At 37.3% G+C, this 24,518-nt stretch overlaps 5 protein-coding genes across 13 annotated transcripts; 2 read left to right on the forward strand and 3 right to left on the reverse strand.

Moving 5' to 3' along the window:
- The first annotated feature begins 184 nt into the window (after positions 1 to 184).
- LOC111492114 (pentatricopeptide repeat-containing protein At1g09900-like) lies at positions 185 to 11,079 on the forward strand. 8 transcript variants are annotated; one of them, XM_023141319.1, is made up of 5 exons: positions 185 to 610; positions 2,065 to 2,858; positions 3,123 to 3,201; positions 3,724 to 3,848; positions 8,728 to 11,079. In XM_023141319.1, exon 5 carries the CDS (start codon positions 8,977 to 8,979, stop codon positions 10,783 to 10,785), a length of 1,809 nt encoding a protein of 602 aa, XP_022997087.1. In that variant the 5' UTR covers positions 185 to 610; positions 2,065 to 2,858; positions 3,123 to 3,201; positions 3,724 to 3,848; positions 8,728 to 8,976; the 3' UTR covers positions 10,786 to 11,079. The 8 variants fall into 8 exon arrangements, with proteins under 8 accessions (XP_022997087.1, XP_022997086.1, XP_022997088.1 ...); XM_023141318.1 differs by having other exon boundaries at positions 2,065 to 2,711; positions 2,805 to 3,201; XM_023141320.1 differs by having other exon boundaries at positions 2,065 to 2,319; positions 2,434 to 3,201.
- Positions 452 to 6,178, forward strand: LOC111492420 (CBL-interacting serine/threonine-protein kinase 8-like). The gene is made up of 10 exons (XM_023141759.1): positions 452 to 610; positions 2,248 to 2,319; positions 2,434 to 2,541; positions 2,805 to 2,858; positions 3,604 to 3,681; positions 3,724 to 3,804; positions 4,491 to 4,613; positions 4,876 to 4,992; positions 5,535 to 5,591; positions 6,077 to 6,178. Exons 1-10 carry the CDS (start codon positions 452 to 454, stop codon positions 6,176 to 6,178), a joined length of 951 nt encoding a protein of 316 aa, XP_022997527.1.
- A 346-nt stretch (positions 11,080 to 11,425) lies between the features above and the next one.
- LOC111492243 (14-3-3 protein 10) lies at positions 11,426 to 14,404 on the reverse strand. Its single transcript, XM_023141529.1, has 4 exons — positions 13,826 to 14,404; positions 13,247 to 13,369; positions 12,066 to 12,182; positions 11,426 to 11,681 (listed from the first exon to the last, which is right to left on the reverse strand). Exons 1-4 carry the CDS (start codon positions 14,321 to 14,323, stop codon positions 11,661 to 11,663), a joined length of 759 nt encoding a protein of 252 aa, XP_022997297.1. The 5' UTR covers positions 14,324 to 14,404; the 3' UTR covers positions 11,426 to 11,660.
- Positions 14,405 to 15,385: 981 nt separating this feature from the next.
- LOC111492239 (dnaJ protein ERDJ3B-like) lies at positions 15,386 to 19,566 on the reverse strand. The gene is made up of 5 exons (XM_023141524.1): positions 19,281 to 19,566; positions 19,073 to 19,150; positions 18,861 to 18,936; positions 15,865 to 15,938; positions 15,386 to 15,769 (listed from the first exon to the last, which is right to left on the reverse strand). The coding sequence occupies exons 1-5, from the start codon at positions 19,383 to 19,385 to the stop codon at positions 15,698 to 15,700; spliced, it is 405 nt and encodes a 134-aa protein (XP_022997292.1). The 5' UTR covers positions 19,386 to 19,566; the 3' UTR covers positions 15,386 to 15,697.
- Positions 19,567 to 20,177: 611 nt separating this feature from the next.
- On the reverse strand, positions 20,178 to 24,337 carry LOC111492215. Of its 2 annotated transcripts, none has more exons than XM_023141488.1 (6): positions 23,924 to 24,337; positions 22,488 to 22,578; positions 22,132 to 22,286; positions 21,468 to 21,495; positions 21,055 to 21,163; positions 20,178 to 20,527 (listed from the first exon to the last, which is right to left on the reverse strand). In XM_023141488.1, exons 1-6 carry the CDS (start codon positions 24,173 to 24,175, stop codon positions 20,446 to 20,448), a joined length of 717 nt encoding a protein of 238 aa, XP_022997256.1. In that variant the 5' UTR covers positions 24,176 to 24,337; the 3' UTR covers positions 20,178 to 20,445. The 2 variants fall into 2 exon arrangements, with proteins under 2 accessions (XP_022997256.1, XP_022997254.1); XM_023141486.1 differs by having other exon boundaries at positions 22,132 to 22,289; positions 23,924 to 24,335.
- Between the last annotated feature and the right edge of the window lie 181 nt (positions 24,338 to 24,518).

The raw sequence follows: 24,518 nt of genomic DNA on the forward strand, positions 1-24,518 counted from the left end.
AATAAAAATTATTGTAAATTCCCGGAATCCAGCAAAAAGAAATTTCATTCGAATAATTATTTATTTATATAATATATATATATATATATATATATATATATATATATATATATAGTTTTTGTCATGAATTTAAATTAAATTTTTCCTAATTTTGATTTTTTTTTTTTATAGAAAAGTCATCCATTTCCGCTGCTTTGTTACAGTTTCACACCTTCAAAGACTGCTTTTGAAGCTGAATAAGAACAAAATTCCTTTGACAAACAGAGCCAAAAGAGAATCAAATCACCAACTTCGACGATTTCGTTTTATGCATTGTTCCATGCTTGCAAGCCTTATCGGCGACGGCTTTGATTAGCTAACGAGTTTCTGCAAAAGATTGAGTGAAAATGCTGAAATAGTGTTCTGGAGATTAGGATTTTTATTGCCGGAGCGGAGTTGATTGACGGCGGAGATGGTGGTTAGAAAAGTCGGCATTTACGAGGTCGGAAGGACGATTGGGGAAGGTACTTTTGCAGAGGTGAAGTTCGCTCAGAACACTGAGACTGGTGAGAGTGTTGCTATGAAAGTCCTCGACCGAAGCACCATAATCAAGCACAAGATGGTCGATCAGGTCTTTGTCTTCTCTCTAATCTTTGTTCTAAGGAGTGGAAATATGTTCGTTCTTATTCTTAGCAGAGAACTAGAGTTAAATTGAGAGGAATCGATTTTGGAATTTGATTTATATGTTCTCGCTAGATGATTCTCCACGATGCTATGTTATCGTCTATTTTGAGTATAAGCTTTCATAGCTTTGCTTTGCTATGTTATTGCCACTTTGAGCATAAATTTTCATGATTTTTCTTTGCACTTCCCCTAATGGTGCCAGTATTCCTAGATTATAAATCCACGATAATTCTTAAATTAGCCGATGTGGAAATTTTCTTTTCATCCAACCGCAAATTTTTTTCAATTCTGTGACTCTCGGAGTTACTGCAGCTACCAATTGAAGCTGATAATAAAATTGAGTATGTATTAAGTTAGAATGTCTCAGAGATAGCCATCAAAACAGTATTGGCTGTGATTACATGCTTCAATGATGTCGACTGTTGAATTAGATGATATATAGTATCATAGTGAATGCTAATGATGCCGATTGAGCTAAAAGATTCAGCTGAGTTTGCTGTTGGATGAAAGTTTCACAACGACTAATTTAGGGACTGATCATGAGTTTATAATCTAAGAATACTATCTACATTGGTATGAGGCCTTTTGGGGAAGCCCAAAGCAAAGCCATGAAAGCTTATGCTCAAAGTGGACAATATCATACAATTGTGGAGAGTCGTGTTCATCTAACATGGTATCAGAGCCATGCCCTAAACTTAGCCATATGGATAGAATCCTCAAATGTTGAACAAAGTATTGTGAGCCTCAAAGGCATAGTAAAAAATGACTAAGACTCTAAAAGAAAAGGAGTCAAGCCTCGATTAAGGGGAGACGTACTTTGTTTGAGGGGAGGTGTTGGATGAAAGTCCGTACTTTGTTTGAGGGGAGGTGTTGGATGAAAGTCTCACCTCGGTTAATTTAGGGAATGAAGAGGAGAAAAATGAACTTTTGTTGTCTTGAAGTTTGAGTGTAGAGAAATTATTTGCCTGCTTTATACCGTTTGATTAAAGCTGCAAATATTATCGGATGGGGAATCTTACTGTTCTTGGTACAAACTCTATCCATCTGTAGCTTCTGTACTCCTTTCTCCTGAGTAGTGTAAATAATTGGTCGGTGATGCAACAGTTGTAAAAAAAAATTCATACACGGATGCTATCTTTGAAAAACAAAGTAACTGGCAGGTATTTTGATGTATGCTTGATTGAGCTAGACATTTTTATATCATAAGCTTCTGAATGTTTGCGTTACAAGTTGTCCTACCAATGTTCTTCATATATTTTTTTTAAGCTCGATCCTCAATCTTCTACTGATTAACTTTATAGTTCTTATAATCTTATTGGAATGCAATCCAAAGCTTTTTCAATATTTGATCCTGTGAAGTTACTAGCGTTTCTTCTATAAACTGTTACTAATATTCCGCAGATAAAGAAGGAGATTTCTATCATGAAGCTTGTGAGGCACCCTTACGTTGTTCGTCTTCACTAGGCATGGATTAATTTTCTGAAGTACTTATTCTCAATTATTTTTAGCCTCTTGTCAAGAGCTTGGGTTTGAACTTCCTTTTTCTTGTTTAACACTGGATACAGTATCCATTTTGGCTTGTAGGTTCTTGCAAGCCGTACTAAGATTTATATAATCTTGGAGTACATTACTGGTGGTGAATTGTTTGACAAAATAGTGAGTAATTCAAATAAATAGCATTATTGCTTAAGGAAGATGAGTTGCTTGAAGTTTTGAAACTATTGCTTATTTTATATCCTAATAGTTCATGATGTAATCCATACCCTGCAGGTTCATCATGGCCGGCTTAGTGAAGCTGAATCCAGGAAGTACTTCCAGCAGCTAATTGATGGTGTAGATTATTGCCACAGCAAGGGAGTATACCACAGAGATTTAAAGGTTTATTGGCTGAGCCCGTGGAGAAAATATTCTTGCTGAGATCTGGAAAAGAAAAAAAACAAGAATCTGATCATTTTCTTTTTTTCTTTGAGTAACCTGAGAATCTGCTACTCGACTCCCTAGGTAATTTAAAGATCTCAGACTTTGGTCTGAGTGCATTGCCTGAACAAGTAAGACATATTTTAATGGTTCTTATTTACTTAGATATAGACGTCTTGTGTAGTTTGTAGAAACAACAAATAGTTGATTGTATTTCCTGACAGGGAGTTAACCTACTCCGCACAACGTGTGGGACTCCAAACTATGTAGCACCAGAGGTATTTATGGTTGTATCTTAAAAGCTTGTTAAACCAAAATTTTTATAAGTTGATGATGACATTTATAAGCTTGCCTTTTGGTTCGATCTTAATCATGCAGTGGGAGAAGTTAAGCTGTAAGACAATGTATTGTCATGTCTATTTTGGTTGGATTTAATTTGGATATGAGAGGCTTTCATAGACTCTTTTAGGTTAACTTACAATGAAATATCATTTCAACATGCACTTGAATGATCGACTAATATTGCCATTTCCCTTCAACAGATTGAGAGAGCTGACTTTTCATGTCCATCTTGGTTCCCTGTGCTTGATCCATAGAATATTTGACCCCAATCCTTCAACTGTAAGTATGGATTGCCGAACATGACGTGCTCTATACAGAAGCATTTGAACATTCGCTATGCCTTCACTTTACTGTCTGAGTACGAGAAAAAAGAAAAAGTCCATTGTATCTGCTATGCATTTCAGCTACTTCATTAAAAAAAATGGGTAACATTTCTTCTTCCAATATCTGAATGATGGAACAAATTACCAGGACCACTATGTTTTTATGTTATATTTCCATTTGAGCCAATAGATGTAGCAGACATTATGATTATTTAGTTGTATAAATGCTCTTGCAAGTTTCAGTACTGCAAAGCTAGAATGTCCTTAAGTTTCATACCACAATATTGCTCAAGGAAAGAGACCTATTAGTAACTCATGATAACCCTGTTTTCTTTAATACCTCATGAACTGATAGCAGGCTCATTACAATAGTGCACTAAAATTTTTCGTTGTTCTCAACCTTATATGTCCTGTTGCTATCAGTCTCGTTATTTGGGTACTAGTACTTTCTGATAAGTTTCTCTTTTTGTCTGTGTAGCGTATTACCATCGAACAGGTCAGAGAGGATGAATGGTTCAAGAAAAATTATGTTTCTGTCAAACTTTTCGAAGACGAAGATGTTTACACCTGGATGATGTGAAGGCTGTCTTTGATGATCCTGAGGTTGGTAAGGATTAGAGTACTATATTGGCATCTGTGAACTGGGATTTATTGAACTCTGGGTATCGTTAAATTTGAAGATTAGTTAGGGATTCTATTCTTATTTTCATATCATTTGTTGGCAAGCTCTTGTTGAGGATTATTGGGAGTGAGTCCCACATTGGTTAATTTAGTGGAAGATCATGGGTTTATAAGTGAGAAATACTGTCTCCATTGGTATGAGGTCTTTTGGAGAAGCCCAAAGCAAAGCTATATATAAACAAATATCATATCATCACGGCCATCTCACCTAGCTATAACTTTAGTTCCTATCCATTCATTACTTTCAAATAAATCCATGATAAAAATGATGAATTTACTATTATGGGTTAAATGTTTCCAGCCAACCTGTTGTCTACCAACATAGTTTCCCCATTATTGAGACATAGAAGCTCACATTATGTGCTTATGTCCTTTTACAAGGATTGTTTTTCCTTTTCTTTTGGTTTATATTTTTTGCCTATGCTAAGATTTTAGTCTCTAAATTTTAGTCTCTACAGACAGTTTATTTAAATCCTAATTGTTGTAAATACGTGGTTGAAGGTGGTGGCGTTCAAGTGTGGTGGTTATTATTATCTACTCCTGTCTCACAAAATTTTTCCATAGGAACAAAGGACCGAGGAACAACGTGGAAACGAGCAGCAAATGAGCCCTCTGATCCTTGATGCATTTGATTTAATAGTTCTATCTCAAGGCTTAAACCTGGGAGCGATGTTTGACCGTGGCCAGGTATGGTTGTGTTTTATTAAACTCCTTTTTTTCATCTAAAACATGGAGCCATATAGAGCCAATTTGCCTCCATTGATTCTGCTAAAAGCTACTACAAATTGTTAATTTGTTTTTATTCTTGTATTCCAACACAACATTAAGCATGTAAAGTCCTTATTTCAGACTCGCAATATCATGCATTTCAAAATATGTTTGTATAAGAAATCGTAATATGCACATCTTGCTCGAAAAGTGATTGTTGAATTTCTTCTGATCATGGTAGGATTCTATGAAGTACCCAACACGCTTTGTCAGCCAGAAGCCTGCAAAGGTTTTATTGTCAACTGTGGAAGTTGTAGCTCAATCAATGGGTTTCAAGACGCACATTCGCAATTACAAGGTAAACATTTGGTTAGTTCTTACCTGAATTCTTGCAATTCAACTTCATGCCCCTCCCTGTCTGGCTACCCATCTTATCGTTATAAACACATGGAATAAGCCAGCTTCCTCCTGTTCTGCATAATCCTAAGTTAAATTAGAAGTTCAGTATTCCATAATCTAACTTAAATTATAAGTATAGTCTAGGAGTTTTAAAAATCTCTCTAAATAACGTCTATTAGGTTCTTGATATATTTGTAACTTTTAAAAATTAATTGATTTATGTTTAATGGAACTGCATTTTCAATTCGCCTTAATAGATTCATGAATTTTGTAAAATATCAAATAGATAAATGACCTATTAGACACAAAATTCAAAGTTTAAGAACTTATTAGACACGTGTTAAAGTTTAAAGACTTATCAAACATTGTCTTGAAAGTTTGATAAACTATTTGACATATTTTAATGTTCAAAGATCAAATATACACGAACAAATCTGAACATTAAAGAATTAAACTCGTAATTTAACCTAATTTTTTCAAAGTTTCTGGTGCAAATATCAGATGAGAGTAGAAGGTCCATCAGCAAGCAAAACTTCGTATTTCTCAGTCATTATGGAAGTAAGCTGTATCTTTTTCTGCCAAAAAGTTGTACAATTTCCATTTTCTGTTAAGGATTTTGATCGGAATCATTTTTCCCATAGATTTTTGAAGTTGCTCCCACATAGTTTATGGTGGACATTAAGAAAGCAGCAGGGGAAACTAGCGAGTACATTTGTTAGGATCAATACCAATTGTTAGCTCTGATACCAATTGTTAAGATCGCTCAACAACTCACACTCATCAAATGAACACAAAGAACAGAGAGAGAAAATACAAGGAAGAATATTGGCTAATGTTTTATTATTGAGACTTCAGTGACGAGAGAATACCTAGGGGTATATATATGGTTTCAAATATATGTCTCTCAAATCTTTACCAAATATCTACCATATATATCTCTATCATACAAATATCTTCCAAATATATCTCTAACGCATCAGGCTCCATATCCCAACATCATTAACATCCAGAATTCTTTTACCCTACTTATTTGTTAAATGCAGTTCTACAAGAGCTTATATAGCAATCTTGAAGATATCATCTGGAAACCTTCAATTGACACCAGCAAATCAAGGATCGCCAAGAACAAGAGTAAGAAACGTTGATTTTGTATGAATTATCTAACCAAAGGAAGACCAAAGCAGTATGATTTTGAGATATGTTTACCGTTCTTTAATTAATTAGACCTTGCCTGCCCTTCTTTTACAGTAGTGAAGAGAACAAATCCTACACATTTGTATATTACCATCATCTAGTTTTATTAACATCTCTTTGCAAATTAGTAGATCGACGTCGTGCCGTTCTTTCGCCGAATAGAGAAGCAACAATGGCGTCGACATTAAACTGTCTTGGTATTTGCCTGAAGCTCATCGATATCATCTGGTTATTCTCTCAATCCTACTTTCTCAAATTAGCTTCATATGAGTATTTTGACAGTTGAATATGTTAATAGGCTTGTAAAGAATCTATGTTTATATCTCACCCAAGCACATAAAATATCTCCAAAATTTCCACCAGAACAGTACCGTTCAAAAACTTGTAAACCTGCTTGTTATCTCGGATGACTATTTCCCTACCTTATAAAAAGAAATGAATCCGTGTTGAGGATTGTTGGGAGTGAGTACGTGACTAATTTAGAGAATGGTCATCACTTTATAATTAAAGTAATAGATCTCCATTGGTATGAGACCTTTTGGGAAGCCCAAAGCAAAACCATGAGAATTTATGCTCAAAGTAAAACTATTGTAGAGATCTGTGATTCTTAAGGTGATGCTCTTAGAAATTAATTTCATAATTCCGATCTCTTGATGTTAATACAAAGAACAGGGGAGAGAAAATAGGAGAAATATTTGTTGGAGGTTTATATTGATGGGGAAGTACATCTTCAAACACCCCAACTATATATATACCTTTATCAGATTAGTCTATAACTGGTTTAGTTTACTATCATCTACTGTATATAGGTTTATATGTCATTTACCATATATAATAAATATATAACCAAATTATAAATAATCATTAGACTCCATAACCTACGCTGGATAGCTCAATATAAACTATATAATAAATTTAACTCGTTTTCCGTAGTTAGAAAACATACTAAATTTTTTGTGGATGATCAATAAGATTGGAGGGAGAATAAAAATGTGATAGTGTTAAAGATATTTAGTAATAAATTATAGCTTATCATATATATTATATTTGATATTTTATCTTTCCATTTATTGTTATTTTTATTTATTACTCTTTTCATATCCTTATAATTTATTTGATTATAAATAAGATATCTTTACACCTTATGTGTTATGTGTGGTGAATTAATCAAACATTCTTATGGTATCAGAGCCCTCTCGTTTTAACAACTCCGATTCTTTCTTTGAATCCTCTAATCTTCTTCTCCACCACCTACTGGCTTTGACGCCGCAGGGGTAGTCTTCATGGCTGCCGTAGGCGAAACTGATTGATTACTCTTCGGCTTTACCCTATTGACCTCCAAATCACCTTTAGTCATAATCTGTACATACAATCTCACATTTTTCAACCCAATCGGTTTTCCCATGGGCTAATATAGTCTCTCTCATTTCCTTCCCAATCAACCCTTTAAACCCTAATCTCAGGGAGTTCCTTCCCAATCAACCCTTTAAACCCTAATCTCAGGGATTCTCACCAATGTACAGAAACCCTAATCTCATGGATCCTCATCAATGTTCTCTTAAGGATCTTCATCAATGTTCTCTTAAGAAATATATGGAATCTAGACAAGACCATCAACCTTTTGCAGAGATTTACCTTCGGAATCTAGGTGCCGCACTAGGCTCTTCACCAACCAAGTTACAGCCGCCCTTCCTGCCAAAATTGGCCCCTTCGCCCATTGTGGCGAACTCTTCTAACTACCCTTCTCGCCAAAATTGGCTCCTTCGCCCAATGTGGTGACTCTTCTAGCTTCAACCTTGTCTGTCAGTTGCTAGAGGTTTCCCCTTCTACTTCTTGGGGTTAGACATATTCTCACCAGAGCCAAGGCAACATCGTCGCTAAGTGACAATCTCTCTTCATGGGTTAAACATATTCTAGCCGAAGCCAAGGCAGCATCACCGCTAACCCTTTGCAATTTTTGATGACCAAGAAAGTGTTTCTCTACGCCTCCTCTGAACCAGGTTATTGACATCTTCACGAAAAGTGTTTCTCAACCTCTCTTTGAATTTTTCAGATTCAAGCTTTAGGTTCGTTTAAATCCGACGGTTAGCTTGCGGTGGGGTGTTAAAAATATTTAGTAATAAATTATGGTTTACCATATATATTATATTTGATATTTTATTATAAGACAAATATTAGATATCTAACATTTGCCTTGTTACTCTAGGTATCTTTCCATTTATTGGGGTTAAGAATATTTAGTAATAAATTATAGTTTACTATATATATTATATTTGATATTTAATATTTGTCGGGTTACTATATCTTTCTATTTATTACTCCTCCTATATTCTTGTAATTTATTTGATTATATATAAAATAACTTTCAAATATATTAATCGATGATTTGACATAATAATTAATTTGATAGGTGATTTTTTTTTTCATTAAATAAACTAAAGGCATAAAAATAATTTTATCATCGTGCTTGCGTCATAATTATTTTCCTGGACGACGACAGGCCCAGAAACTGGATAAGCAAACACGCCGCCTCCCCACTCTCCCACCTCCATCTTTCCCTCTTCAATTTTTACACTCTGTAAGTTTCCCCTTCTCTGGTTCTCTCTTTTTGCAAAACCCTCAATCTCTGCCCTTTCATACACTGAAAAAACAAGGCCCCATTGGCCTCCGCTTCTTCAATTTCTTCACAGTCGATTAAAGTGGATCTCGAAGGATCAAAACCCTTTTGTTTCCTTCAAGTTGGAGGAGTATGGATATAACGTTGCATGCAAAGCATTACACGGATGGATTCTGTTTGTTTCAGCGTCGCAGCACCAAAAATAGCAGCCGTAATGTTAGGGCCGAAAGAAGGGCTACTCCGGAGACCAATTCTGTAAGTTTTTCTGTGGGAGGAAAAGGGAAACCTCGATTTCTTGTTATTCCTTCTGATTGTTCTGAAGAATCCTTTGTTCGTGCGGTTCTGAAGAATCCTTTGCAACAGGGGGAGAAAAATCTTCACACCCATTTGAATGGCTCTAGTTCTTCATCATTTTCTTCGAATCATTCGCAGAGTTTTGAGGAATTTGAGAACAATAATCATCTTCGTCGACTGGTAAGAAATGGGGAATTGGAAGAAGGGTTTAAATTCATAGAGGGTATGGTTTATCGTGGTGATATTCCTGATGCAATTGTGTGTACTAGTTTGATTCGTGGTTTGTGTAAAACTGGAAAAACTAGAAAGGCTGCTCGAGTTATGGAAATTTTGGAGGATTCTGGGGCTGTTCCTGATGTGATAACTTACAATGTTCTTATTAGTGGTTACTGTAAATCTGGTGAAATTGACAATGCTTTGAAACTTTTGGATCGAATGAGTATTTCTCCTGATGTTATTACTTATAATATAATCTTGCGTACGCTCTGTGACAGTGGGAAGTTGAAGGAAGCCATGGAAGTTCTTCATAGACAGTTGCAGAGGGAGTGTTATCCTGATGTAATAACTTATACTATATTGATTGAAGCAACTTGTAAGGAGAGTGGAGTTGGGCAGGCGATGAAATTGTTGGATGAAATGAGGGAGAAAGGATGTAAGCCTGATGTTGTCACTTACAATGTTCTTATAAATGGGATTTGCAAGGAAGGAAGGTTGGATGAAGCTATTGAGTTTTTGAATGAAATGTCTTCTTATGGCTGCCAACCTAATGTAATCACTCATAACATCATCTTGCGTAGTATGTGTAGTACGGGGAGGTGGACGGATGCCGAGAAGCTGTTGGCTGAAATGGTTCGTAAGGGATGTTCTCCTAGTGTTGTTACTTTCAATATCTTGATTAATTTCTTGTGTCGAAAGGGGTTGTTGGGTCGAGCTATTGATATTTTGGAGAAGATGCCACAGCATGGCTGTACTCCGAATTCCTCGAGCTACAACCCGTTGCTTCATGGGTTTTGTAAAGAGAAGAAGATGGAGCGGGCGATCGAGTATTTGGATATCATGGCTTCTAGAGGTTGTTACCCTGATATTGTGACGTATAATACTCTATTGACTGCATTGTGTAAAGATGGGAAGGTAGATGTTGCTGTTGAGATACTGAATCAACTTGGTACTAAAAGTTGCTCTCCTGTATTGATTACATACAACACAGTGATTGATGGGCTATCAAAGGCAGGCAAAACAGAAGATGCTGTTAAACTTCTAGACGAGATGAAGGAAAAAGGACTCAAACCCGATATAATTACATACTCGTCGCTCATTGGAGGACTGTGCAGGGAAGGAAAAGTTGATGAAGCAATTGCATTTTTCCATGATCTAGAAGAAGTTGGTGTGAGGCCAAATGTTATCACATACAACTCTATCATGTTAGGACTCTGTAAGGTTCAACAAACTGTTCGTGCCATCGATTTCTTGGCATCGATGGTTGCCAGAGGCTGTAAACCGAACGAGGCTTCGTACATGATTCTTATTGAGGGGTTGGCCTATGAAGGTTTAGCCAAGGAGGCATTGGAGTTGCTTGATGAATTGTGCTCTAGAGGAGTTATGAAGAAGAGTTCTGCTGAGAGGGTAGTGATCAAAAACTCTTTTTGATGTGTTGTTGTTTTACTGATTTCATCATTAAATCTACAAGGATGTGGGATTTTTTATGATCTTGGAGCCAAATTATGTGATCTGGGTAGAATCCAAAACCAATTTTGTAAGATAAAATCCTCAGCTCGAGTCAGATTTGATAAAGCTATCCTCCTTCGTTACTTTACATTATTATACATTGGATTACTTTCCAATGGTGATAGGATAGTTCCTCCATTGATGAACTCCATGGAAACTAGCTGAAATTTCCACAGTTCCATTAGAATTTTGTTTTAAATATGCTTGAAGAAACAATCTCAATGGTCACTGCAGAGGCGAGTTGTACACAAAGAATAACCTTTGATTCCTAACAAGTGCAAGATGGATAGGGAGAGGCACACACCAGCAGCCAGACACCACTACTTCAAGGACACAATAATATCAAGAAGGCCCCCACCCCCCCAGCTAAAGCTTAAAGGAAGGCCTGAAACTAAACTGGCCTACCAGACACAAAGGCCAATTTATGTGCCTCAATTGAACTGATAAGGTTAGACCTGTAACAGTTATTCAATCATTCAGACAAACTATCCAGTCCTGTATAAAGCACGTTAATGGAGGTCACTCTAAATGCCATGTTCCCCATAGATATCAGAACTTGAGATTAAGCAAGAAGCAAATGAAGCTAAAAATGTATTCTTCATTCTGATTCTTTTCAAGTAAAACCCACCAAATTTATGGATCAAGACATATCATTCACAGACTAATGCGTTTAATTTCCAAATTCACACATTTAAAATAGCTATTATAAGCAAATGACATTTGAAGCCCACCTCCATACACCCCCTTCCCCCCTCCCCCCACAACCACAGGACAGGTGGTCGAGCTTATGGTGCCTTCTATGACTCGTCTAACTGGTCCTGCAAAGAGTCAATATATTCACTAATGTTATGCCCTGATAATAAACGGGAGTAGGGACTGCAAATTGGGCTTTGTGGGTTTTCTTCTGGAAAAAAATATACTTTTAGTTATTGAGTTTCTCGAATAATTTTTTCTACTAGAATTCAAAAGGTTACACTTTTACAAGTTTTGTTTTTCATTACTATTAAAATTAATTAAAAAAATTTCACATCATAATTATTTTAAATTAATTAACTAAAAGTTAATGTCAAGTATTAAAATTGAGCATTAAATGTAACATTTTGAAACCGAGGGGACAAATAGATACTGTAACTAGGAATCAAAACGAAAAGGCATCCTTTCCTTCCTTTTTTTTTTTCCCTGGGTGGATGGTGTTTACTGACCTGCGCATCTGAAGTCCAGAGAGTGAGGTTGTCCCTCAATAGCTGCATGATGAGGGTACTATCCTTGTATGATTCTTCACCCAAAGTATCTAGCTCAGCAATGGCTTCCTCAAATGCCTGATCAGAAGCATAAGAAAGATGAGTAACATACACGATAGACTGGGAAGCATAACGCTTGTAAGTGCACTTACACTACGGTCATGAGGTAGATAATTTTACGGTAGTGCTGTGTCAAGCAAGTTATAGCAAAAAAGGGGATATGAAAATAAACCAAAAGTGATATCAAGAAAATGTAACATGGGCAAACAGTTTCCAAGGTTTCAACCAACCGAGAATTTGTTCGATGAAACTTCAACAATGTGGCTAAGAATTATCCACCATTGAATGTAGGAAAGAAAGTATCTCAAATTTACATCTAAAGATAATTAGGGGGCATAGAGATTTTTTAAATCCAAATCCAACAGTTATTGGGATTGTCATCCGGAAAGAGGGAATCGTATTTATTATATATTTATCATGGATATAATAGATATTATATAAATAGGATTCTAGTGGATGAATCTTCAAACGAGACATGTATCGAAGCAAACAAACGAAAGGAGGTGAATTGAAACATGAATCACATTCAGTCACAGATTCAATCATCTACGGTAGACATAACCAGCCTAATGACATTATTTCACTAATAAGCATGATACATTCCTGAAAGCTGGACTTCAGTTAAAGAAGAGTGATACAGAAACAAATGCAACAATGTGAACTATTTGAATCATCGGTCAAAGAAGATGCATATTAAACAAACATGTCCAAATCTGCATATGCAAGCCTGCAATTGTAAGATCCACGTAAAATTGTTTCATGGGTACAGTGGGATGTGTGATGCTGAACAAGTTTTAGAAGGAAGGTTACTTGCAAACACATTAAGCAAGTAATGTGAAGACAATAGCTTGACCAATTCGCCGCAGTAATAGTATTAGCTGACGCATTAGGAACACTTGACAACCCAGAAAAAATACAATATGACAAAGATCCATGAAACAAGGCCCCAGTGATCATGCAAAAGAGTGCCAGAATTAGCCCACGCTTCGTCTCAGAGATAAACCAAAGAGGAGAAATAATGTACAACGAGCCATATGAACCAGAAATAGGTGAATGAAAACAAACTGAAGGATCAAATTTACCTCCTTAGCCATGCTACAAGCTTTGTCGGACTGATTCAGAATCTCGAAATAAAACACAGAGAAATTGAGTGCCAGCCCCAGCCTAATCGGATGAGTGGGTGCAAGATTTGCAGCTGCAACATCCTTCATAGCATAAAATTCAACAAATGCAAAACCAGAATTCAGAATAGTTCAATCTCAAGCACCCATATGATAGAATAAAAAAAATCCTAATATGTCTTCATTCAATTTATTAAAATAAGCCACTAAGGAGGCACGACATAGAAACTTCTTGGAGACTGGAGATCCCACAAGAACAGCAATGAAGAACCGAGTAATAAATTAAAAAGAAAATCGTCTTCGATCTGAAACCAGGATAAATCAAGATTTAATTTCTGTGGAAGAAGAAGGCTGTAACTATCAACAGTAAGAGATGGATCGCATAAGTAGGGATGTTCGTAGCGGTACTATCTCAGAATTCAAAGTCAATTCACAAGTCAAATGTCCAACTTCACTGGTCCATAAAAGCAGCACCAATTCAAAAATATCTCAATAATTCCAAAAAAGAAAAAAAAAAAAAAAAGGCTAAGCCAAAAGTACCTGAGCAGCCTTATAAGCCAGCATAGTATCCTCAGCAGCGGTTTTCCTCTCATCCCCAACCTTAAACTCCGCCAAATACCTATGGTAATCCCCCTTCATCTTCAAGTAGAAGACCTTAGACTCACTAGCAGTGGCGGAGGGAATAAGATTCGAGTCCAAAAGCTTCAAAATACTCGCACAGACCTCGGAAAGCTCATTCTCAACATTTGATCTATAATCCTTAACAAGAACAACATGCTCTTCATTCTTACGGCTCTCCTCCTTCTGCTCGATGGAGGAGACAATCCGCCAAGCGGCTCGAAGTGAGCCAATCACGTTCTTGTAAGCGACAGAGAGAAGATTTCGCTCCTCCACAGAGAGCTCGGAGCCTGGGGTTGAACCAAGAACAAGTTTCTGCATAAACTGAACCATCTCCTCATATCTTTCGGCCTGCTCAGCAAGCTTTGCTAGGTACACATATTGCTCACGAGAGAGATTTTCCGGCACGGCGGTGGCCATTTTTGAACTCCGGCGAGCAGAAGAACAGGATACAAAGAGAAAAGGAGAGGGATTAGCGTTTTCGCCGTGTGGTAAAGATCCGCGGGCGGCTTTAAAACCCAAAAAAAAAAAAAAAAAAAAAAAAAAAAGAGCTGTAATAGACTGCGGCGAATGTAGAATAAGAGATAAGTTAGAGCCGTTGGATTAAAGGTAGTGACGATGACATCGAGGTGATTGAGGAGGATTGCCAGCTCATTTAAATGCAAGGAGAGAGAAAGCTGACACATCTTTTTCTATTTTTAATAATTTTCAATCATATTATGAGGTAGCGTTTCAATTAATTATGCCTCCATGGCAAGAAATGGAAGGATACCCTCCACGACATTGCCACGTCATTTATTTTCCTATTTTATTTCAAAAATCTACAAAATTAGCTCTAAGATAATAAAAATATACGTTTATTGGCCAGTAATAATTATTCTTTTGGAAGAAAAGCATTTTTTTTAAAAAAATAAAATTCATGAAATAATTATTAAAAACATTTTTTTTTCCTTTTGAATTTGATTTGTGCTTCTCTAAAAGTGAAAAAAAAAAGAATAGATATCAACTACATTCATTTCATTCATGCATGAAAACAACTATGAATCAAACACAAAAAAGTATGAAAAAGTAATGTCATAAAGAGATTTCGAGACAACAACAAAATTTAGTGAATTTATATGTAATCGCTCGTCTACTATTAGCAGATATTGTCCTCTTTAGAGTTTTTAAAACGTCTATTAAGAGAGGTTTTCACATTATTATAAAGAATGTTTCGTTATCCTCTCCAATTCCGCACTTCTCCTAAAAGTTTTTAAAACACGTTTGTTAGAAGATGTTTCCACATCCTTATAAATAATGCTTCAATAACTTTCAATCATAAATACAAAACCAACATTCATGCATACTCATTATGCAAATGGGTAGCACTCTTTTCTGTGGGTGTCCCACAGAGAATTCTGAGGCTACAATATCAACAACTTCAAGAACAAACCATGAGAGATTGAAGGCCACATATCAAGAACTTGAAAAGTAAAAGTTTTCTGCTAAAATGGGAGCTCTTTATTGCAGATTCTGGGCATTTTTGGGCTTATTTCGTTCTATGCTCAAACTTGTTCATCCTGTTCATACATCAATGAAGAGTTGTTTCTTTCTTTATACAAATCTGAAGGGTTTCTGTTTTGATATTTATACAAAGATCAGAACAAAAGAAGAGACGGGTAGCAGAAAGGGGAAAGCATTGGCTCAGAGGTGCGCCGCTGGAGCTGTCATGTGTAAGCCAGATTGATAGAGAATAGGCCAAATGTTCCCATGTGTACCGACAGGGATGCTTAGGAAGAATGGAGTTTATGCTTTTTACCCAATGGAATGCTTAATTCCGAGGCCATTACAAGTCAATATAAGCCCCTTGAAACGGTTGAGATATTCCTGCACAAAACGTAATAAGTTACAGACATAAGAATAATGGACGGCGTGGTTGGTGTTGTGGTAAAAAGTAGCAGAGAGGGGAGGGGATTTCTTACAACTACGGTGTAATCATATTTGTACAGCATGCCTTTGTTGTCGTATTCTCTCCTCTTGATGGGATCACTCAAAACTGTCCATGAATAATTGAAGTGTTTTGTGAGATTTAGAGATTATTAATTAAAAACTCAAAGCAGCCTGGACTAACAAAGAAAGAGAATGTGCATCTACTTTCTATTCCACGCCATAACTCAACCATAGATCTCCCATTGAGTATGTGATATCGAGTCTGTGATGGTGTAGAACAAATGGAGTTCCTCTAGACTGCTTTCTCAAGCATTCCCTTAATTGTTTTTAGTTTAAAATAGGTTTTCTACCGGATCCTTAGAGAATATGTGAGATCCGATATCGGTTGAGGGGAACGAAGCATTCGTTATAAGGGTGTGGAAAGCTCTCCCTAGTAGACACGTTTTAAAGTCATGAGGTTGATAGCGATATGTAACGGGCCAAAGTGGATAATATCTGCTTGCGGTGGGCTTAGGCTGTTGCAAATCGTATTAGAGCTAGACACCGAAAGGTGTGCTAGCAAGGACGTTAGGCCCCCAAAGGGGTGGATTGTGAGATCCCACATCGGTTGGAAAGGAGAACGAAACATTTTTTATAAGGGTGTGAAAAGTTTTCCCTAGTAGATGCATTTTAAAACTATGAAGCTAACGGTGATATGTAATGAGCCAAAGTTGACAATATCTGCTAGCGGTGAGTTTGAGCTGTTGCAAATGGTATCAGAACCAGACACTGGCAGTGTGCCAGCGAGGCTGGGCCCCCAAGGGGGTGGATTGTGAGATGTTGGAGACGAGAATGAAGCATTTCTTATAAGGGTGTAGAAAGCTCTCTCTAGTAAACGCGTTTTAAAATCGTGAAGCTGACGGCGATGCGTAACGGGCCAAAGCAGGCAATAATTGTTAGCAGTTGGCTTGGACTATTACAGAATCATACTCCTTTCATTTTTACACGTTCCACAGTTAATAGAAAGAAATGAGTAGGTTCCTCATGAAACAACAAAGTCATCCCTTTCCATACTCCAACTCACCAAGCTTGCCCTTGAAGTTAGCTTGGAAGAGAAAATGCAAGGATAGTTAGATGGTTGGTACCTCCTTGGCATGAAAGACATGCTTAAACACACCAAGATATTCAAGCAAATGCATATAAGAAATACCTTAATGGTGAATTCAGATCAGTTTCCCAACAAGAATTCCCTACTGCTTTCACATTTCAACCTCACAAAACTACAGCAGGTTAAGTTAAACCTGACTGATAGGTGATTGTTTTCAGAACTTGTCTCATGCTTTCTTCTTTTCCAGGATTCTAACATTAACTACCAGGCTAGGTCGCAAGAACTCAACACACCAAAATATACGTACAACAAAGCTAATACATCAATTAATAATGAATCTCTCAACCGTACATTAGTTAATAACTTGAATTCTTTAGTTCAACAACATATTGAATAGAGAGATTCAAACCTACCTTTTGATCGAGGGCATGTGCCTTAACCAGTTGAGCTATATAATAAAAATGGTAGAGAAAATAACCGTAGAATTGAAAGTGGGATCATCCTCTTTGTGATTTAAGCCTGGTAAAGTAACTTGTGAGCTTTTTTCCCATTTTCGTAGCCTCTCTAGTGCTTTCATTGTTCCTGATGGTAGTCGTTTGTGTCATCCCCACCCCCACCCCCACCCCAACCCAAAAGAGAAAATGGAAGAACCAAAAGTTTGTCATCTCCCACAACAACAAACCAGTAACATACTAATGGATATTACTCAATTTAAATAGCAACGGCACTAGGTTATCATGCTCGACGAACAGACCTCCATAGACTAATATCCCACCACAACTACTACCATAAAGTCCCTCAAAGAATTAACTTTTCCATTACTTTTTTTCGTTTTATGAGAACTTTCCCATTCTTTTTTCTTTCATTTCTCTAAGTACTTGAGCTTCTAAGGCCTTCATGTTACCAATATAGAACCTTTGAAGGCGAAGTCAGAAGTGCATGGAGCCAATTTGATTGGTACCTACTAACATTTTTTTGTCAGGTTAGGAAATCCTTGCGGTCCTCGACGTTTATCATGTTCTAAACTGTGGACTTTTGCCTCTTTTGCATTATTTGACAGCCAAGAAACTCGAAGGGTTTGTAACGGTCCAAGCCCACTGCTAGCAGATATTGTCCTCTTTGGGTTTTTACTTTTGCGCTTCCCTTCAAGTAAAACGTGTTTGTTAGGGAGAGGTTTTCACACCTATATAAAGAATGTTTCGTTCTCCTCCCCAACCGATGTGAGATCTCACAATCCACCCCCCTATGAGGCCCAACGTCCTCACAGGCACTCATTCCCTTCTCCAATCGATGTGAGACCCCCCTTCGGAGCCCAGCATCCTTGCTAGCACACCGCCTCGTGTCCACTCCCTTCAGGGCTTAGCGTCCACCTTGGCACATTGTTCGGCGTCTGGCTCTGATACCATTTGTAATGGCCCAACCCCACCGCTAGCAGATATTGTCCTATTTGGCCTTTCCCTTTCAAACTTCCCTTCAAGATTTTTAAAATGCATATGCTAGGGAGAGGTTTCCACACTTTTATAGACAATGCTCTGTTCTCCTCCCCAACCGATGTGGGATCTCACAGTGTGATTCCCTTGTAAGCGACCACAAGGCCGCTCGATTATGGAAGTCCACAGCCTACAATTACCATTGATATTTCGCAATCCCCTTGGGTAAAAGCTGATTCCTTGGCTCCTATTTGTACCATTTTTCCTCTAATGATATGTTCTTTGTCTCCAGTTTTTTTTTTTTTTTAAATGACAATTGCTCCTCCAAAACAAACATTACAAACGACACAATTTGTACTACTGCGGAGTGATCAAATAAAGCACACACCACCCAACTCACGAATGACGAGTATACATGATCCCTGACTAAGACGTGCGATGAAAAATGCAGGCAAACCTGTAAAGTAATGCGAGCAGTAAAATGCATTAAAACTAAAAGCTGGAAACCGACCTTGATAAGCCTCATTTATTTCCTGAAATCTGGAAGTGGTACTATCCTGATCTTTGTGCTTATCAGGATGCCATTTCTGCAGGGAACCAATTCCAAGTACCGGTTGAGATTATCACCCACAAACAAGAATACTGAAATGAGAACCAAATCAAAACGGATAACCAAAAAAACAAGCAATGGAGATAGAGTGGAGAGATCACGAATTCACGAACCAGAGCCAGCCGAATGTAATTGGCTCGAATATCATCATCGGTTGCATCGTAATCCACCTCCAACTTCTTGTAATAATCCTAAACCGGAACAAAACCCAGAAAGTTCATCAACATGGAAAAATACCCAAAACCATCTCAAAACCCTAGCTAGCTTCACAAGGCCAATAAAAACACTTCGAAGAGGGAGAGAAGCGTAAAGAGCAATCACCTTAGGTTTAATCGCGGCGGCGAAGAAATCGAAGTCAATAAAGGATTCTTGATCGGATTGTGGCTGATCGGAGCCCGGCAAACCACCGTGCCTATCGTCCCACATCGCAACACAGCAGAGAGAGAGAGGGAGAGTGAGTGAGAGGTGGAGGAGGGTGGAGGCTTCAGATAATATTGGGAGTGGGTCGTGGCCGAAGGATTAAAGCGATTGGAATGTGGTCGGTGGACCGCTGGCTCGTCCACGTTGTCTTTCGAGTTTCTGTGCTTGTCGACATGCCGCGTCCTTCTGAGCTCAGTGTCAAAGTGAGTTGAAAATATCGTCCATAATAATTCAAATATCTATTTATTTGGTTTCAAATTTTTATGTTCCATATGATTTTATAGCTATAAATCGTATTGAAAATAATTCTAAACCGCTAAACTAGCATGATTTAAGTTGTAGGACAAAATGACTCGAGTATGATGAATTTTATAAAAGAAAAACTAAGCACGCATGTAGGAGGATAAGGAAACAAATCTTGGGTATGGACAAACTTGTGTGTCCTCAAGTATAAGGTCACGTAATCGGTTGCAGCCCGTATTGGAGCATTGGTAGTATGTAGGGCTAACTAGACTTACCACGAGATAAAACTTAAATCCCTAGAGCTCCCTTGATAGGAGAAATTCCTTCCTATTGAATTTAAACAAATATTTGACACGTTATATTTTAAAAAAAAGCGCACGGATAACAAGAATGTTTAATCAACCTCTTTTGCGTTCGTTAAAGTATACAACGTTTACTTAAAATTCACGAACTAGACTGGGAATTGCAAGTTTATAATCTCATTAGACAGAGATTTGAATGTTTGGAAAATCTACTATCCAGTTCAACATAGCAGAGAGCACAGGACAATCTCAATTTGGGAAACATAAATCTCTATCAACAATATTGCATAAGTTGCAGTGCTTGTTTCCATGTGGGAACAAGCTACAAATAATAGTTTTTGGCATAGATACAGAAATCTCCTCAAATAATAACAAGATCCTAGCAGAAAAGAAAAGATATCTACAAGAGTGTATTCTTCAAGGAACTAATCAATCTGGGCATGCAAGAATAAGCCTAAAGAACAACAAATTTTCTTTCGGATACTGCACTTGAGCAGAGCATATTTACATAAGAAGGTATGTTAGAGAAGCTTTGATATTACTTGGCAGGAAGTCCAGAAGGCTTTAGAAGCAGCACTTAGAATCACAGGGTTCTGGTATAGCCTGTGCATATCAGTTGCAGGAAGTATCAGAAGAAGAGAAATATATTGCCTTTTCCCGTTTCAAAGGAAGGAATTCAAATGTTAAAGCTAATATGCATACAGATTCTCTATAGTGATGTAAATACAAGGAAAAACAAATAAACAAAAATCCTTTAGTATGAACATGAATATGTGAAACATGAAATTTAAGGACAATGTTATATAGTTCAACTGGTGGCATCGAATTGCGACAGCATACGGGCAGCTCTTGACGCTCGTCCAGGTTATACTAAAAGAACAGCACCATCGCAGAAAAACAATATTGGATATGACCAATATCTACTCCTTTTGAAGCCAGAGGTTCAAATTTCTATACCTCATATTCGTTTGTTTGTCCTTGGGAAAAAAAACAGGAACACTTTAAGGGAGCACATCAAGCAACGCCAGTTTTAATTGTCTTAGTGGTCCATACAATAAAGAGTAATCGAATGGTAAATGCAATAACTTTTTTATATGATATTATTCAGTCAAACCAGTTGATTAACATACCCAACCGCAGTAGCTCCCCAGGATGCCACATTATAAATGACCTTGCTTCCATCCCACGCCTTCCGGAGTTTGCCTTTTCTTTTCTTCACTGAGAATGTTTTGCAAAGGGCTGCATGAGATTCAAATATAATCAGACCAGAACCAAATTGCTTGAAGTGTAGTCTAAATTCCAATATGAAAAGTGTGTAAATTTTTTTAAAAAAATTCAACATAGACCCTCGGAACATATTCATCCACAACATTGATCGGGATCTACTTGGAGAAGGTGGGGTTGATGGGTTGAACCAGCTTCCAATTGAAATTCAATGCCTTTATTTGGGTGACAAGCCCACATTACAGAGCTTTGCAACATTGATTGGGATCTACTGAAATCTAAAAACATCCTCTCAACAAGAAAGTGCGGCAAGACTCACCATTCTGAAGTTGGTTAGGTGACAATTCCTGCAAAACAATGAGATCCAATCAAAAGGTTGATTGTAGGCACATAGCTCATAGAAATAATGCTTCTTCTAAGACCAGATAGATATGAAAGATAAATGGCCAGTTGCCACAGCCCACAGCATAGTGTGAAATTAGGGGTCAAATCAGGAAATCAATGTGCTATACTATTTATTACCGAAGGCTTAGGCTTCTATGGGACCAGCTAAACATGAGGTACTCCTTTCAAAGATAGGGGCACCGATCGATTCAAATTCTAAAAGCTTTTGTTGGGAAAAATTTCATCTAACATAGAATAGCCTGAAAGAATATAGAGTAAAGGGGCTCTCTAAGTTTTTTATGGACTTGAGGCCTGAGTTCGAGAATGTTAGATCCTCAATTCAACATTAAGTTACTCCACCAAACATTGAGAGAGCTCTTTCTGATGTGAGATCCAAGGAGACTTGACTTGAGCCCCAGGTTGGGTTCTTTTTGGTATTTACAGAAACTGGATGAGAGAATTATAATTTCTCAAACTTTAACCATTATATACTTATCTTGGGGTATTGTAAACCAAGACACTTAAAACTACCAACACCCAATTTTTGGTATTTACAGCACATATGTATGTGTGTGAGAGAGAGAGCCATGTGAGTATACCTTGGTTTCCTTTAAGGACAATAAGTAAGCAGCCATGAAACAAGCAATGCCATCGACTATATCCTCTTGCTTCACAACGATGTATCCTTCTTGATCTAGAGCATCACCACTTTCCCATAGATCCATATCACTGACCACGTCCCAAGAACTGCATTCTTCTACCATTACAAAGAGAAGTAATAAAAATAAAATGAAATGAATAATAAACATTCGCCAATCATGCCATAAATAAAACAATATTTTCATCTCAAATGAATGAGATGGTCCTGTAAATTCTAAATTTCTATCTTCACATGCACGAACTACAATCTGTTTGCAATTCCTTAATAAAGCCTGGTTAAGTTATGGAGATATACCAAAAGTGTTTGGCGGAACTGATGCTCGAGCATCCTCTAGCTTTTCAAGAAAGTCACGGCACTCAACTTTAGATTTAAGTAGATCACACAACTGCAGAAAGATGTCTTCAAGTCAATGCCATGGATCATGAAATTTAAAGTCAAATTGGCACCAAATTACAATATAAACAGCATGAAACCCATATAAAAAGAATTTCAGACATCCAACTCCATCCAAGGATTTATCAGGTAGCTAATACTAACAGCTAAGTTTTAGAGTACCCCTCCTTTTGATTACTTGCAACTGGAGGGCTTATCCATGAAGTTTTATGTAGGTGGTATTTAAGGGAAAAGGGAAGTGTTCTTCGCAATTGTTCTTGTACTTCAATCTTTTTCAATGAAAATCCCATTTCTTAGAAAGACTGAAAATGAATGGATGGAGGATCCTAGCTTTCACTTTGCAGGAAAAAGGCATTAAGAGGTTGTTTTCACATTTTCTCCAAATGAATGTTATTGTGAAATCTCATATTGGTGAACGAAACATTCCTTGTAAAGATGTAGAAACCTCTCCCCAGTAAATGCATTTTAAAACCCTGAGGGAAAGCCTAGAAGAGAAACCCCAAAGATAACAATATCTGCTAGCAGTGAGCTTGAGCTGTTACATATATTACTTGAATTGGCACGTGATTCAAACATCCTCGAAAAACACCTAAAGAAGTTGTATTTCACATTTTCTCTACCTAATTGAGTTGCGCCAATTACACTTCCCAAAAAAATGAAAACAAATTTCCCATCAACTTGACCACGCCCACGAACAGTGCTCGCTGATGCCCATTACATGCATAAGAGACTTCAATGAAAGAATAAACAAACAGATCCTGAAAGAACGACGAACATAAAACAATTTCCACGATGAATTGCTTCCAGACAACTTCAAACCAATCATTATAGGCAACTTCAAAACCAATCCTTATAGGCAACTTCAAATCAATCTTACACCTATACCCATCACTGTATAACAGTAGAGTAGAGCATCCTCAAGCTGAACCAGAAAAAAGTACCCATTGAGTTGTGAAGCATCCATAGAAAGAACTTCGATTCCAGCAGATGAGAAACGACCATACGCTAATACATCAAAATCATAAGTCGTTCATCTCATCTGGTATTCAATCTCACATATCAGTACAAAACAAAGTCATATTTAGAAAAATGCACAGAATTATTCTAAGTCATTATTTAGAACTCACTCATATAGCATCTTCAAAGTCATTATTCTAAGTTCTAAATCAGAAACAGTAGAAATCAAGCCAACTTTCAGCAAAGAATTTCCAGCTAAAAACCTCACACGGCAACCCGTAATCATCGTGCTAAATAACCCTAACTCAGATACAATAAAATAATTCTCAGTTAAAATCCCCGAAACTACAAAATTTTGGATCCATAGGAAACCCCCGTACCTCGTCGGCTTCTCGATCACCCCGCACAGATTCCGAAACCTCACCGTGCCTTTCATCTTCATATTCATCCCCCTCGTTTTCATCGACACCGCTGGAATCGTTCAGCGATTCGAGAGATCTCTGACACTGCTCCAGCACAGCCTGCAGAGTCTTCTTCTTCAGGCGAATCCGATCACCAGTCGAGCCCTCCAAATTCTTCCTCTTATTATTGTCGACAAAATCCGAGTTCGATCCAGACACCTCAAGCTCCATGCTCTGGCGTGAACAAGCTCCGTACGATCTTCAAAGACGATTGTTCCTTTGCTAGAAAGCTACGAGGATCGTCTTCCTAGTTCTTTCCCATCTGATGAAGAACTTGGTAGGCCGACAGATTTTACATAAATGTCTATACTCTTTTCGATCTTTAGTCAGCGTAGTATACCATATAATACTACTTTCGATGTTTGATTAATAAATGTTTTTTATTTTTATTATAAAATTAGTTTTATGGTTTTTTTCCCGCTAAATAAATAAAAATATTGTTCAACCTTTGGCTTTCTCTTAAAAAAAAAAAAAAAAAAAAAAAAAAAAAAAAAAAAAAAAAAAAAAAAAAAAA

Source organism: Cucurbita maxima, unplaced genomic scaffold (genome assembly GCF_002738345.1).
Source record: "Cucurbita maxima cultivar Rimu unplaced genomic scaffold, Cmax_1.0 Cma_Scf00017, whole genome shotgun sequence".
In the NCBI taxonomy this organism is placed as follows: domain Eukaryota; kingdom Viridiplantae; phylum Streptophyta; class Magnoliopsida; order Cucurbitales; family Cucurbitaceae; genus Cucurbita; species Cucurbita maxima.